The sequence below is a fragment of the Camelina sativa genome, chromosome 10, assembly GCF_030686135.1.
Source record: "Camelina sativa cultivar CO46 ecotype springtype chromosome 10, ASM3068613v1".
Taxonomy (NCBI): domain Eukaryota; kingdom Viridiplantae; phylum Streptophyta; class Magnoliopsida; order Brassicales; family Brassicaceae; genus Camelina; species Camelina sativa.
Window position 1 is genome coordinate 4,322,279 of NC_141889.1, and position 15,894 is coordinate 4,338,172.

Below are 15,894 nucleotides of genomic sequence, written 5' to 3' on the forward strand. Positions count from 1 at the left end.
CTTTCGTAAATATTGTTATCTTGATGTTTGTCATTTTGTCAACTATACATTCAACAAACCAACACAAAGTAACAGAGATGATCTAAGACAACAATGGAAACTGTAGCTACTTGAATTATCAAAGCTAAACAACCAACGAAGACCTCCTCGTCACTCTCTTAAATATAAAACTAAGATATATCTCCATGAATCAATTCAAAGCCAAATGCTTGCAAATGCTTCTTCCAAAGCCCTCCTCTTGCTTATCTCTGAAGAAAATCCTCCAGCTCTTTCTGATATTAGCCTCAACGCTTCGTCTTCCACTTCCATTGGGTGATGACGTTGATGCTCTGCTCCTCCTTTTATAGGCACTGGTTGTGGACCCATTCCTGTTGGTCGTGGAGCCTGACCGTATGCAGTTCCAGCAGTAACACCCTGGTTTGACGACTACAAAATACATAAAACAAGCAAAAAGGTTTATTAGCTTTGTCAAAAAAAAATTCACCTTCTTGTCGATATGAAGATCAAAAACTCAATTCACCGTATCAGCATTGGTTTGTGGGGGTTTGGCCTTGCAAGCTGCCAAGGCTGCAGTTAATTCTTCAGCCTATTGGAGCAAATTGTAAACACACCAAACAGCAAATTGCAGGGTTAGGCTAAGATTGTCTATTAGAGAATAATGAAACAAGACTATTCCATTTGCACATCCTTTCTTGAGGTCTGACATGTTTATACTGATAAAGTAAAATATAAACCAGACATGCTTTCTAATCTTCATTTCTTTTCCTCTACCCATTCATCTAACCAAAAAAAGAAATAGTAAGGAGATTGTAGGCACTACCTTGCGAGCTCGATTAATCATTATCTGTTCAGCATTCTCCTTAGAGTATCTCTTTATTTTCGCCTCAATAGCCTCAACATTTATTCCATCTATCAAGTCGAATACTGGTGGAACAGAATAATACATATATGCATTGGTCTTGTGTGGCATGAATACAGAAAACAAGGAAGGAGCACAAGTGTAACTAACCCATACACTCCACTTCTTCCAAGTAGTCATTGTAGTCTTTAAGTGATGGAAAATCTTCTTCCCGTCTATTGAATCTGCATCACCAGAAAACAAATATATGATACTCAAGAGGCTGAACATACTCGGCTTCTACAGAATTACAAAGATGATACCTTATGATAAATCTATTTCTCATCTGTTCAATCATGTGACTAGAAAACTCCATTTTACACTTACAGAAATAGTGGGGAACAATTCAGATACATATCCATGGAGCCTGTCACTTGTGCCATAGACAAGTGAATTACTTCATTAAGTTTCTAAACATGCTAACAGTCCATACTGATCATGACGGAGTTTTATATCACACCATCTGCACAGGGAAGCAAGATAACGCAACAAATGAAAAAAGATAGGGATGAAGAATACATCTCAGAGATTCTCCTTCTGACATGTATTTCCTTGTTTTGATGGGTAGAATTAGATACCATCACCATAACTGCCGCTGCCTGAGCTTCTTGTCCTGTCCTATCTACCTACAAGGGTTAGACATGAGTTCAGCAACTCTAAACAGAACCGAAAGTTTCAAATACCATTTTCATCATGCAGTCTAATATGTAAAAGCCAATCTCAACATATAAAGCTGCAGACAATATTACATGAACTATGTATACCTTTTCATTCAGCTATCCAAAAATTACGAAGAACTAATAAGAGCAAGAAATGCCCTAAAATGTTTATCCAGATTGGTGATGTGTAGAATATGAATTCGATGCTCAGAGAATGGTTCCAAACATTAGTCGAGAGAGTAGCACAATGTTCAGCAAGCTAGAAAAGACAGATGCAACTACTCCAACAACACAATCTGAGGAAAGTGAAATCCAATCAACCCAAAAGCTATACGCTTAAATTTAATATAACCAAAACCTTAGCCCTTGATTCAATTATTCAATAGAATGCTACACAGACCGGAGAGAAAAAAAATTGCGACTCACCTGCAGCAATAAGATTGGTAAAGAAGAGGGACGATAGAAGAAGACACCAAGAAATCCCAACTTAGAACCAAACCTGAACGACCCAAACGTCCGAATCCTCAATCAAAAAGCGTCATAGATCTCATCGTAAGAAAAATTTAGGCTAAAAATTAAAACTTTACCTCAGAAACTGCGCATTCCGACCAATTTACAAAATGATTCCGAAACAGCAAACGTGAAGTTTCAATGTCTGCAACTTCCAGAAACAAGGAAAAAAAACACTGGTTTCTTAAATTTGAAGAGAGACAAAGGAAGCTCTGGTACTTTCTCAATTTAAGAACCCCTAATTGGCTAATTCTATAATATATGGGCTCAGGACTCATGGGTCACGTTAAGCCCAAACGCTTCCTTATAATTTCGTATCAGATCCCTATATTAGTCTAATTTATAATGTCCTACCCCAGTATTTATTTTGTTACAAGATTCATACCTCATGTTCATGTATCCTACAAATCACAGAGTCAATTTCTCATATACGATGTGTTGTTGTGGAATAAAGCTGACAAATGGTAGGAACTTATTTTATTGGATTCCAAACATCCTGTTTTTCCAAACAAACAAACATCCAGAAGAAGAAGAAGAATGAAGAAGCAATTAGCAATTCACTTAAAACACTGATTTAACAACCCTCTCCATCTCTTCTTCTAACCTGTGGAAAGTTTCTAATTGAGATTCCAAATTACACATTTCATCGAATCAGAACTCATTATGAGTCACTAACTAGTTCAGACATGTCCTGCCTGATGCTGTTTTCATGTGTAGACAATGGAGTTCCAGATATAAAGGCTTTGAAGAGCGCAAGGGCCTGCTTCGGTCTGTGCAATGGAACTTCATGGCCTGCACCTCTTACTGTCACAAAGTTTAGACCTGCATACTGTTGACTCCATCCTCCCACCTGTTTCATACAAATCATGACCGTTAAGACAATGTTTAATATTATAAAATAAGTAAGACAAGAATTCTAACTTTTTCAGCTGAGTTTTTTTTTTTTGTTTACCTGTCCGTCTAAGTACCAAGGACCATAGACACTCAAAGGATGAAGGTTTAGTGCATCGATACTGTGCCGGGTTGATGTGACTGGTACAACGGCATCTGCATCCCCACTGTTACCAAATAACATAACTTTCTTTAACACCAAACACCCAAAAGAAAACTTGAAGAAAAGCAGGTAAAATGTATATAGAGAAAGAGACCTGAAGACCCAGATACGAAGCCCGGCAGCTATAAGCTCATGGTAAATGTTTAGAACCGAGGAAGAAGAGTCTTTCCAGTGTCCATTCACGACATTACTGCAAAACCAAAGCTGACCGAATCAGTTACGAACTTCAAGCTTTAATAGGCTCATCTCCTCCCAAAATCGAGTCCTAAGATAGCATAAGGTGAATTGTACCTGCAAGTATCCCATTTGGATGGTGCAAGTCCTGGTGGGACATGGAGGGCTTTTTGTACCTCTGGAAGATTGAAATACACTTTAGTGTGTTTCTCAGTGCAAGGATCATACTGTTCGCTCACTCGGCCAGTAATCTAAGCAAAAAAAAAAAAAGATGACATTACTTTGAAACCCGCTATCATCTCAGTCAAAAAAATGAGAGAATTTAAGATCACTTACTGGTCTTTTCTTTAGTAACATGTTTGACTGGGAAGCTTTTGCAACACAGGCCGGGGTGAAGACACTGTATTGGTCTATGTTACCAATTTCTTTGTCTGCAATCTCCTCAATCTTATTACACTCTTTGGAGGAGTGAATAAATGATTGGTAACCACATTGAAGTTTCAGTAAGCTGTATGTTTGGTCGGAGATAAAACCCAACGACCAAATATATTGGAAAAGACCAAGCCTGTCATGGAAATCGTCCATCAGCCCATTTCCTACCTGCAACCACACATTCATCGAAATTATTTTAGAGTGTTTCATAACCTTTAAGAAAATGAATCAGACAGAGAATGATAAGAGGTCAGGCTCACCATGTAACCCTTCAGATTAATACTGTTTTTGTCAGAACCTTGGTTATGTCTTACAATGACTTCACTCAGCTGAGGAATGTAATGCCCTTAAGAAAAGCCAGAAAAGAAAACATGAGCATGATTTAAGGTCTAATGAATGGATTAGAAAATGAGATGAGCTTTGATCTTCATACCTGCATAGCTCTCCCCAACTATATAAAAGTCCCTTCCTTTATACTCCGGAAACCGCTCAACCCATTTCAGCAGAAATTTCAGTGAGTCTTGTGCTGTAAATTTCATAACACTACAACTATAAACCACCTACCAAGAAGAGCATCTAAATGACAGTGAGCTTAAGCGGCTAAAACATTACCAGTTCTCTTATCACCATTGGTCTGCAAATCAGACGAAGTGTTTGAGTACGAATAACCAACTCCAACAGGTGCATCAAGGAACAAAATATTCGCAGCTGCACAAAAAAAGAAAAGTAACACGAAAGTTTTAACCATTTTTGAATCATAGCTCTCTAAGCCAGCATACTCTTAGCATATCTAAGCTCATTCATTACCTTGGTTCCAAGAATATTGATTAAGGTAAAGAGTCTTCCCATCTGCCTTAATGTGGAAGGGTCCTATCTCTTCTGCTTCACCAAATGCAACAGATGAACATCCTGGTCCTATAGAGAGAGAAAGAAAGAAAAAAACCCATCTCAGATCCACAGACAAATCAGTACCAGGTTGCTACAAAATCATTCAACATAGTGCCATAACAAATCAACATGAACCGAAAGCCTTTATCATGTTTACGGCAACAACAAGATCAGAAATAAGCAACATCTAATCAAATCCAAACCAAAGTAGCTACAAGACAGTCCTCAAAAGTGAAAAATCAAGATCCATATAATATAACAGTAGCTGCAGTGAAGAGTGGTGGAAACAACATTGATGAATTGAATCCGTATATGAGATGACTTTTCGACTGCAATAAAAAAATGGAAATATTCAGAGAGTTTAGCAACAAACCTCCATTGAGCCAGAGAACAAGAGGCTTAGACTTAGCATCTTCGACGGCTTCAAATAACCAGTAAAAGAGAGCTCTTCCCAATTTTTCATTAGTAGTAACGAACCCAGAGTAGTGAGCAAAGCTAACATTGAAATCCTGACCAGGCAATTTCGAGACCTTGTCCTGTTCTTTCTGTGACAAGCCAGCTTCACACAAATGGGCAGTCGCTAAAAAAGCGATCGCAATGAGAGCGTTAACGAGACAAGAAGAAGACTTTATGGTTTTAGCCATTGTTGTTGTTATGTCGACCCCAGAAACTGAACTCCACAGTACAATGAAGATTCTTTAAGCATTTAAAGATTTAAAGACTTAAAAGATTAGAATTTAGCATGTGGGTGGTAGGTGACGTCAGAAGCTAATCAACGAACCCCAAAAGATTCGGACTTCTTTTTTTCTTTTCACTCATCGTGCGTGCGTGGTCCTCAACTAACAAACAACCTAACCTCGAAACGTACTTAAGGGCGTGTTTGGTTCGGTTTCTGTCTGATGCTTAAGTAGTTCAGTGATTACGAAGACCTTATCTAAAACTCGTTTCATTGGGGTGTGTGTTTTGTTTGTCAATCGTTTTCTTGGTAACGCAAACGCAGATAATCGTTTGGAAATGGTTGCGTGTGACAGTGGGAGTGGGTAGAAACTGTATGCAAATGTGTAATAGAAGCAAGTGCCAGGTTTCACGTGCTTTCGGCAATTGAGCTGAGTTTCCAACCAACATCACATTTCTCAACGATAATATTGTTTTTTCATACCAAAAAACTATACTTTATAAATTACTTAACGTTTGGAAAAGTAATCGTAAAAAAGTGTGCCATGTGAAATACGGGGTCATGTTTTTCTGTAGTACAGATGAAGAATCTTGTGTGTAATCTGTTGCCTACTTGCCTTCATTTAAGCACCTCACTAATTGCGACGATGACTTGATAAAGCATGACAGGGCTCCAACATGATCGGAGCTTACTCTTATGTAAGAAGTATCGCGTAAAATGAGGGTGCACGTTCGTTGCATTCCCCATAAAATTTGGGAACATTGGAGTATACATGACTTATCCCTAACACAAAGATTCCATCACAAAAGACTTATCCTAAGATATAAAGAAATGAGGCTTTGAGACACACTATTTCAGCTAAAACAGATGTAATATTTCTTGATGATAGGAAATAGGAAACGAATCCAATAAACCAAGTCAAAACTCTGCTTAGGGAAAGACTACTCTTTTTGAATGGATCGCACCTTTTCAGCCTCTTTACATTCCAGTGAATGCTTTCTTCCCAATAGCAGAGCTTCCAGCTGGAATGACCTTCAGGACATTGAACCTCACCGTCTTTGACAGTGGCCTGAATCATTTAACTTGATAAGTTTAGAAGCTTGTGAAATAAACAAAGGAGGGCATCAAAGTTTAAGCATTATTATACAATAGCATGATTTCCATATAAATTTGAACGAAACCAAGTATTAGATATTACTATCCCTAACCTGCATTGGCCAATGATAACATGATCTCCTTCTTTGACACGGAAGCACGGCGAAACATGAGCAGGAATGTTTGAGTGTCGTTTCTCATACCTGAGGACAGCCCACAATGGTAAGATTAAACAATTAGCTTAGAGGGTTTCAAATAAGCTGAGAGAATCTGAACACAGCAACAAATCGATCCATATACCTTTGATACTTCTTCACAAAGTGAAGGTAGTTCCTACGAACAATAATAGTCCTCTGCATCTTCGCACTGTGACAAGTGCCTGCCAAAATGCGTCCCCTGATTGAAACCGTACCAGTGAAGGGACATTTCTTGTCAATGTATGCTCCTGCAAATCAAATCAAAGAGAGACATAGATATGTTAAAACAATTTCCCCAAAACCAATAAATTTTGGCAAATACTAGCAAAGCGGGATTACTCAGAACATGTCACAAGAACAAAATTAAAGACACTAAACAAAAGCCCTCTGAGGTTCTGACATAAATAAGTTATCAAAGAATCCATCTTTTTTTTTTAACATGATCATAAAAAAACGAAGCTTTCAGACATTGAAAGCTGAGAAATGAAAAATCCTACCTTCAATAGCCTCTCTGGGAGTCTTGAAACCAAGACCAATGTTCTTCCAGAAACGATTACCTCCTTTGCCTGGCCTCTTCCCCTTACCAGATTTCTTCGAACTGATTACAATATGATCATTAGCATAAGAGACCACAAAACACCCATATACATATACATTGAATGTTGTGACATTTACCTCAAGAAAACTTTTGGTTGCTTAAGAAACGCCTTCTCCGTCTGCAACACACCAACCCCACATTATAGCCCAATTCAACAGTTACCCAGAAACTAGAATCTAATTTAGCAATCCTCAACTGTAATCCATAATACTAAAGACAATATATATTGAGAGACCTGCTCCGCCATTGTTGTTGGTTGAAGTGTGCAGAGAAACCCTAACCGTAAATCTCCTGACGGAAACCAAAAACCCTAATTACTTTAGACATGACTTCGTTAACTTATATATCTGGGCTTGTAAACCAAACCAAACCAATCCTTGTTTTGGGCTTAAATCAGAACTTTAGATAAGTTGTACCATTTTAACTGATCCGAATTAAACCGAAACGGTATAACAAATTGAACCAAGTTGTATAATAAAGTAAACCGTTTTGATTTCAGACCGAACTAGTAGATGGTTTTAGAACAAAGAGATGGCCCGGTGGACTGGTGAATAAGAGAGTAACCTAACCCACTCAATTTACGTGGCCAACGAAGAGATCAATTGTGGCCATCCATGGTCTCAAGCTCACCCACGTTGAGAAATTCTTAGCTGACCATTAAAATCCTTCAGTTTATCTGTCTGTCCGTGACAAGAAAAAGACATTGCCCTTGTCTTGACTTCAAAGTAACTAGCTTTGAATTCTATCAACGAATATTATCAACTTTAATTTAGTGTTTTTTCTACATATATTTAAAAAAAAAGGAATAGAATCACTGTGATCACAATCATTGTAACGTAACATAGTGCTAGAGAAACCACTGCACATATTATTTATTCGATTCGGTTTTAAGATTGAAGCTTTAGTCCATTTTGGTTCCATATGTTCAATTTTGGCCGTAACTTCCTCAGCTCTCCGTGTATCTGTGATTGTGAATGTGACATTTACTTAGCACTGAAAGGCTTTGATTTAATTTGATTGTTTTCTAAAAGATTATTTGGCATTTAGTGTGCTAATTTGTTTGTTTATTAAGCTCAAATTTATTGATGGGCACGTATAACAAATTCAAAAAGATTGGTACCTTATGTGATGATAGGACATTTTTTAGAGTTAAGCTAGTAGGTCCAACATGATGGGAGCTTCTTCACTTTACCATAATTCAACCACTTCTGCACAAACACAAGGACAGTACTCTCAAAGTTAGATAACGTGAAAAGGATATATTAATTTCCCAAAAACCATTAATAATTGCATTGCAGAGAGGAAAAAACAAAAGGATTTCATTATCAACCGAGATGGAAAAAAGTATTCAACAGTGTAATCCGACGTTTCTTGACACTATTTACATGAAAACGAGATTACAACACAGGGGGGAACTAAATACTCATTTTTTTAGCAAGAATACGTCATTGTATCACATGTAATACTGAGTTGTTATAGGAAATATATGGTCTGAATGAATTCGAATGCCTTAGAATTTGCGTCAATTGCCTTGTTGCGTAGTTCATACATGCAAACCTTATAATTAATAGCAACGTTAACGTTATTCGTATATCTAATTAATTAGCGTGACATACTTTTTATTTGTGTTTCTTTTGTCTCTTGAATGTACGAACCTGGTTGATGAGCTGCGTTTATGTGTACCCACCGTTAAAACTAGCTAGTAATAATCTCATGTATCTCGATAACATCAGATATATTTTGGCACATATTATATAGCACAAACATATATATATAAAAAGTGTGGTATGAGTTTGTGGAATCCATGTTATCCTATTGTCTATCAGTTGTGTGGGGTTACGAGAGGACTCTGTTTGATTCCGAATCCAAAGCTAAGTAAGTTGTCAAAAACGAATCTCAGCGAGATTCTCTTTAAGTCATGTCAACTTATTATATGTTTGTTTCAGGTGGCAGCACATCTTGTTTCCGATTGCTCAGAACTATATGCAACAAAATCTTTTGTTTTATAAACATCTCCAACATAATTTTCATAGAAGAAAAAAAACACGAAAAAAAGTAAATAAACATTGCTTTAGGAGATGTGGGTTTCGAGTGAGGACCATTTACAAGTATTATAACCAGACTAGATGATCATTTTTTTCCTATATCTAAGAATAACATATTTGGCATATGCATAGCACAAGACTACAGATTTGCAGAATTCCCATGTGAAAGCTCAACCAATCTGATGTTACGTAGCCTTTGGAATTATGTAAAGTGTTACCTTTTTGTCCACATATATATTCATATACATATATATTAATATCAATTACAATTAAAAAGGTGGTCGTTCTACATCTTATTGGTGTGGATAACTCTTAACAGGGTCCAAAGGATTATTGAGGAGAACTGATGGAATAGAAGATGAATGTTATTTGGGTTAAGTAACAATTAAATGCAACCCATTTTACTCTCTTTAATATATTTTTTCTTTTAAAGAATGCAACGGTTACGGCCAAAAATTGTGTATAAACATTGGAATATCACTTTCAGAATATCATTTTCAATAATGTCAAGTTGTTTGCATACTTAAATTTAATCATTTTTTCTTTCCAATAATGATGGACCGCCTATGGCCGATATATGCATCTGTGTATGTGTGTGGTCCAATTCACATCACATGCCAATCAAGCTTATCATATGATAGGAAATGCCAAATTTACTTTATATATTTTTTTCCACTAAATTATACACATAACACATTACACTATTAAAAATATCATACGTTTACATACACAATGAATGCCAAACTAGGAAATGCCATTATGGTATAAGTTTTGGTATTAAAAGAAATCGAATCTGTTGGTTCGATTTGATTAAACCAAACCAAATCGATCCGGTTTAAGTATGTTAAAAACTTTTTTTTTTAAAAACAAAAAGCAAACCAAATTGAACTTAGATGAACCGAAGTAAATGAACCGAACTCAAGGTAACCGTTAAATCTGGTAATGCCAATTGCCAAATATGACTTGATGACGTAGCAGGTTTATATTTAAGTTACAAAACTATTGGGGTGAAATTGAAATACTAATAAAGTTACTGTGGCCCGATAAAAAAAAAATTATTATTAAGCTTTTTAATAAAAAAATTAGGCTTTATCTTGTCTTCTCTTCGACAGAGGAAGAAGGGCGAAAGGGTTCTTCGACTCTGGTGTTGCGTGAGAGAGTAAACTTACATCAGAAGCTTCTGCGTAACTTTCCTTTAATAATTAAAAAAAAAGGTCAAAAATTTACTGGGAAAAAGAAAAAAAATTGAGAAAATTCATTGTAGAAGCGAAGTGGTAGAGGAGGAAGAAGAAGAAGAAGAAGAAGATTGAGAGAATATTAAATAGTTTTAGTGGTGGTGGGAAGAGGGTTTCGTGAAGACGAGAAGTTTGATCCTTTTGGTTTTTGGATAATTCCTTCGACTTTGACACTCGTCTCTTCACGCAATCGCGTTCGTTTCTCGTATCACGTCTGCTTCTTCTTTTTTTTGCGTCTTCTAGGGTTAGCTTCTCTTGTTTTTTTTGTTTGTTCCTTTCATTATAGAGAAAACAAAAAAAAAAACAAAAATTGGATTCTGGGTACGTACGAAGGCGAAGGAAGGGGGGATATTTGATTTGGTTGGATATTTGATTTTGGTGAAATTTGGCTTAAATTTCGTGACTTTGTGAGGATTTTTCGTGGTGGATTTTGAGCTAAACGCTCGATTCTGATTTTGTGTGTCTCTCCCTGGGTTTTGAAAGGTCTTTTGTGATTACAACATATACAAAAGGTCTGAGATTCGACAAGGGTTTTTGATGAATCTGGATTTTGTTGGTCAAGGATCGAAGAAGATATAGAAAAGTCCTCTTCTTTTACAGATTCGTGGTTTGTGATTGTGTGTTGGAAGGCTTTTGACTTGGCGCTGCTTTGCCTTTGGTGGTTACCTTTCTTATTTTGGTTGTGGGCTTAGGGGGATTCTGCGGTTGAGGATTTTGTTGGCAAACTTTTCGTGGTTAACGATGAGCGGAAGCTTCACTGGGAGTTTCGTCGATTATGGCAAGCTTCTTCTCTGTGTGGCTGAGAATGGCCACTCGTTTGAATTTGAATGCAGCGGGACTACTTCTGTTGAATCTGTGATGCGTTTCGTTGAATCTGTTTCTGGTATTGGCTTCTCTGATCAGCTTCTTCTCTCCCTGGATATGAAACTTGAGCCACAAAAGCTGCTTTCTGCTTTTGGACTTCCTGCTAGTGACAGGGAAGTTTTTATTTTCAACAAGGCGATGCTGCAAAGTAATTCTCATCCGCCATCACCGGAAGATGTAGATTTACAAGACATTGCTGACGCTTTACCACCGGCTTCATTACATGAACATCATCCCTTGGACGATGCATCAGATCCTGCTTTAAAGGCTTTACCTTTGTATGAAAGGCAGTTTCGGTACCATTTCCATAAAGGCCGCACCATCTACAATTGCACGGTTGTGAAGCATGAGAACTGCGAAAGGTTAACCAGAGAGCAAAAGGTACAACAGCGGGCTGTTGAAGTTGCTACGCGGAATCTGGAACAGTATTACAGGGTGATCTATCAGAACTTTCTTGAATTTATGAAGCGTTATAAGCATCAACACCGCCTCCACTCTGATTTGCTGATGAACTTTGGAAGGGATATTGAGAAACTAAGGTCAGCTAAGATTCACCCTTATCTTCAAACTGATTCAAGGAAATGCTTACTGGACTTTGTCAAGGAAGATAACCTCAAAAAGGCTGTAGAGAATTGTGCTAGCTCTCACAGGCAATTTGAGAATAAGATTGCACAATTCCAGCAGATGTTTGTCGAAGTCAAGCGCAAGGTGGAGGAGTTATTTGCCTGTAGGGCTTCCTTATCAATGAAGAACTTAGAAGTGACTGTTAAGGATCACGAGCGGTTCATTGATGAGGAAAAGAGCATAATGCAATCCCTCAGGTTTGTCCATTTCATTAGCTGGGAACACCTTTTCATTAGTCTCCGTTGGAAGTTTTATGTTGTTTAGTGGTCAATTCAATTGATGAAAAAAATTTCATTTTTACACAATGGATATTACTGTTATCTAACTCTTTATATATATCTTGAAACAGCAAAGATGTCAATACGGTTAAGAAACTTGTGGATGATTGCATGTCTAGCCAACTTACCTCATCTCTTCGTCCCCATGATGCTGTTTCGGCCCTGGGTCCTATGTACGAAGTGCATGACAAGAATCACCTTCCCAAAATGCAATCTTGCTATAACTCGATTTCAGAATTACTGGATTTCTGCAAGAATAAGAAGAATGAGATGAACAACTTTGTACACAGTTACATGCAAAAGATAACGTACGTCACATATATCATCAAAGATGCTAAGTTACAGTTTCCTGTTTTTAGAGAGGCAATGGTGCGCCAGGATGACTTATTTGCAGACTTGAAGTTAGTTCGTGGTGTTGGCCCCGCTTATAGGGCCTGTCTTGCAGAGGTGGTGAGAAGAAAAGCCTCTATGAAGCTTTACATGGGCATGGCTGGGCAATTGGCAGAGAAGCTTGCTTTGAAGAGGGAAACAGAGGTCAGAAGACGTGAGGAGTTTCTTAAAACACATGGTTCCTTCGTACCTCGTGACGTGTTGGCTTCAATGGGTTTATTTGATACTCCCACTCAGTGTGATGTCAATCTCGCTCCTTTTGATACCAGTTTGCTAAATATTGAGATCGCGGATGTTGATCGATATGCTCCTGAGTATCTAGTTGGGTTACATTCGAAGGTTGCATCCTTAAGAAGTTCACTGACCATGTCTAGTGATAGCTCGCTTTCTGCTGAGCCTGATGAGATAGGTTTAGACACTTTCGACAAAGACAATTTTGATGATATCCTAGCAGCCTCTGAATTAGTAGAGATAGCTGGGACCAGCAAGATGGAAGTTGAGAATGCAAAACTAAAAGCTGACCTTGCTTCTGCAATCTCTCGGATCTGTTCATTAGGCCCACAATTTGAATATGATTTAGTGGATGAAAGTGAAGTAGAAAATTTGATGAAAAATGCTGCAGAGAAGACAGCAGAGGCATTGCAGGCCAAAGATGAGTATGAGAAACATCTTCTAATTATGCTCAAGGAAAAACAAAGGCACTGTGATTCATATGAGAAGCGCATTCGTGAACTGGAACAACGTCTTTCTGATGAGTATCTGCAGGGACAGAGACATAATAATAAAGATGCATCTGGCTTGAACCTTATGGCTGCAAAAGTTAGCGAATACAAAGTAGAAGCTTCATGTGACGTGGAAGGAAATAAAACTCTTGTATCTGGTTCAGAACCCATGGATGAGGTCTCATGTGTTACAAACCTTACTAGCAAGCATCCATGTAAAGCTCGGGAAGGTATGGATGAGAATATGGTCGATTCCTCTCAGGTGCTCGGTCATCCGCTTGACTCATCGATGCTGGAAAGCCAGCAAAACAACGAGAAAGGTGGAAAGGATAATGTGGCAGGGGAAATGGGTGTGTTTCTAAGTACCAGTTCGACAGCAGAGAGCCCAACGAAATCTTTCGATGATAATGCGGCAACTGGCAGAGGTTTAGATGCCAAACACAGTGATGGTATTATCTTGGAACTTAGAAATGAGCTGATGGAAAAGTCCAATAAACTGAGTGAAATAGAGTCCAAGCTAAATGGTGCTATGGAAGAGGTATCCAATTTGAGCAGAGAGTTGGAAACCAATCAGAAGCTTCTTGAAGAATCCCAGGTTTGGCAGATTTCATTTTTGGCTGTTTCTCCTATCTTTCCAACTCTGATATCTATTAATTGCATTGTTAGACTAGGAGCTTGTCTTTACTTTTTGTTATGTTATCTTTACACCATTTTCTGTCACTCTTTTGATTGCTGGTATTAGCTTTGTCCTAGATGTCTAATTTGTAGTATCTAAGGTACTAATATCAGGTTAAATATGATTTTGCGTAATGCCAACCAGTTCCAGGAGTCTTAAATCGAGGCTTTCCTGAGATCTTGGTTTACACCAATAACTCAAATTGTGGGAGTTCTTCGATTCAATCATTTGGTTACTATAACATTGAACAGTTTTTATGTCTGTGATTTGACAGACATTTCACCTAAAAAAAACTAGAGATACAATAAGCATGGTTCTGCTATTTCACCAGATAGCTTCTGTACATTGCATATTATAGTAACCTTTTTTCCCCTAAAGTGTTCCCATTGATGTGGTAAGTATTGCTATTTTGGATGTAGATGAACTGTGCGCATTTGGAGAACTGCTTACATGAAGCAAGAGAAGAAGCCCAGACCCATCTTTGTGCTGCTGATCGTAGAGCTTCTCAGTATAATGCACTTCGTGCATCAGCTGTGAAGATGCGAGGTCTCTTTGAAAGATTCCGGAGCTCTGTCTGTGCTGGTAATGGGATTGCTGATTTTGCTGACTCATTGCGAACTTTGGCTCAAGCTTTAACCAAGTAAGTTCCCGTCTGTACTGCTTCCCAAAACGATAACCTTAGTCCTTTCTCACTTATGTATATGATAGTACTTATGCACTTTTTAAGCTCTTGTTCTGAAAATTTTTCTCTGGATTTGCGTTTCTTCCACTTGGGAATTTCACAGCTCCGTTAATGAAAATGAAGATGATGGTACCGCTGAGTTCCGAAAATGCATCCGAGTCCTGGCAGACAAGGTTAGCTTCCTCTCCAAACACCGGGAGGAATTACTGGAAAAGTGCCAAAATCTTGAAGCTACAAGTGAACAGACAAGAAAGGACTTGGAAGAAAAGAAAGAGATGGTCAAAACATTGTACGCTAAGCACCAACTTGGGAAGCAGGTAGACTCCTGTTATCTCTAGTAACTGTCATGGTTCTTGCTTATCTTTTTCACGCATTTATAATTTAGTATTGAATGAGAAAATTGGTGAACTTTTTGTGGTGACAGGCAAATAAGGAAAAGATATCATTTGGTCGTCTTGAAGTCCATGAGATAGCAGCATTTGTGCTAAACCAGGCAGGGCATTATGAGGCGATCAACAGGAACTGCCCCAATTACTACTTGTCCTCTGAATCCGAGGCATTGTTCACAGATCATCTCCCAAACCGGCCTACATACATTGTTGGACAGATTGTCCACATCGAGCGCCAAGTAGTGAAGCTGCCATCATCACTTTCAGCTTCTGCATCTCTCGAGGCGGGTAAGACGCATCATCTCGGCTCAGACCAGGGCTCGAGAACTCTGGCATCAAGTTCAGTCTCTACATCATCTTCAGCAACAACAACATCAAACCCTTATGGTCTCTCTTCAGGATGTGAATACTTCATAGTGACGATAGCAATGCTTCCTGACACTGCTATTCATCAACAAGCTTCCTGATCCTTCTGCTTGTTCTTAAGGCAGATAGATGTGATGGAAGAAACCCCTCCCCCCAAAAAGGAAAAAAAAAATGTAAATACTTTGAATTCAAATGACACAATCTAAAACGAGATAGCCCCTTATATGATTTGTGGGTGTTGTTGGGTGTCATTCGTCCCCTTTTTTTTTTTTCTAATTTCTTTTATTTTATATCTTTCTTCTTTGTGTACAGCTGATGATCACTGATCTTAGTTTAATATTTTTATCCTTGTACAGTATATACTCTGCTTTGCTTTAATTGCTCTAATAAAAAGAACAAGATAAGAGAAATAGTAAAGGTTTAGTACAATAAATAATTGAAA

General features: G+C 38.0%; 4 protein-coding genes across 9 annotated transcripts; 1 reads left to right on the plus strand and 3 right to left on the minus strand.

Moving 5' to 3' along the window:
* Nucleotide 1: 1 nt before the first annotated feature.
* LOC104717110 (uncharacterized) lies at nt 2-2,428 on the minus strand. Of its 6 annotated transcripts, none has more exons than XM_010434640.2 (9): nt 2,145-2,428; nt 1,984-2,056; nt 1,663-1,853; nt 1,477-1,524; nt 1,226-1,361; nt 1,010-1,083; nt 821-924; nt 521-586; nt 2-426 (listed from the first exon to the last, which is right to left on the minus strand). In XM_010434640.2, the coding sequence occupies exons 5-9, from the start codon at nt 1,279-1,281 to the stop codon at nt 196-198; spliced, it is 531 nt and encodes a 176-aa protein (XP_010432942.1). In that variant the 5' UTR covers nt 1,282-1,361; nt 1,477-1,524; nt 1,663-1,853; nt 1,984-2,056; nt 2,145-2,428; the 3' UTR covers nt 2-195. The 6 variants fall into 6 exon arrangements, with proteins under 6 accessions (XP_010432942.1, XP_087325011.1, XP_010432941.1 ...); XM_087468885.1 differs by having other exon boundaries at nt 1,162-1,361; XM_010434639.2 differs by lacking the exon at nt 1,663-1,853.
* Nucleotides 2,429-2,529: 101 nt separating this feature from the next.
* Nucleotides 2,530-5,591, minus strand: LOC104717112 (serine carboxypeptidase-like 29). Its single transcript, XM_010434642.2, has 10 exons — nt 4,989-5,591; nt 4,535-4,642; nt 4,340-4,435; nt 4,161-4,253; nt 3,988-4,073; nt 3,632-3,895; nt 3,413-3,546; nt 3,216-3,311; nt 3,020-3,125; nt 2,530-2,917 (listed from the first exon to the last, which is right to left on the minus strand). The coding sequence occupies exons 1-10, from the start codon at nt 5,257-5,259 to the stop codon at nt 2,729-2,731; spliced, it is 1,443 nt and encodes a 480-aa protein (XP_010432944.2). The 5' UTR covers nt 5,260-5,591; the 3' UTR covers nt 2,530-2,728.
* Nucleotides 5,592-5,942: 351 nt separating this feature from the next.
* On the minus strand, nt 5,943-7,543 carry LOC104717113 (small ribosomal subunit protein uS17x). Its single transcript, XM_010434643.3, has 6 exons — nt 7,417-7,543; nt 7,259-7,299; nt 7,081-7,181; nt 6,687-6,831; nt 6,500-6,589; nt 5,943-6,360 (listed from the first exon to the last, which is right to left on the minus strand). The coding sequence occupies exons 1-6, from the start codon at nt 7,426-7,428 to the stop codon at nt 6,270-6,272; spliced, it is 480 nt and encodes a 159-aa protein (XP_010432945.1). The 5' UTR covers nt 7,429-7,543; the 3' UTR covers nt 5,943-6,269.
* Nucleotides 7,544-10,283: 2,740 nt separating this feature from the next.
* Nucleotides 10,284-15,862, plus strand: LOC104717114 (autophagy-related protein 11). Its single transcript, XM_010434644.3, has 5 exons — nt 10,284-12,146; nt 12,299-13,934; nt 14,435-14,655; nt 14,801-15,014; nt 15,122-15,862. The coding sequence occupies exons 1-5, from the start codon at nt 11,203-11,205 to the stop codon at nt 15,551-15,553; spliced, it is 3,447 nt and encodes a 1,148-aa protein (XP_010432946.2). The 5' UTR covers nt 10,284-11,202; the 3' UTR covers nt 15,554-15,862.
* The last annotated feature ends 32 nt before the right edge of the window (nt 15,863-15,894 follow it).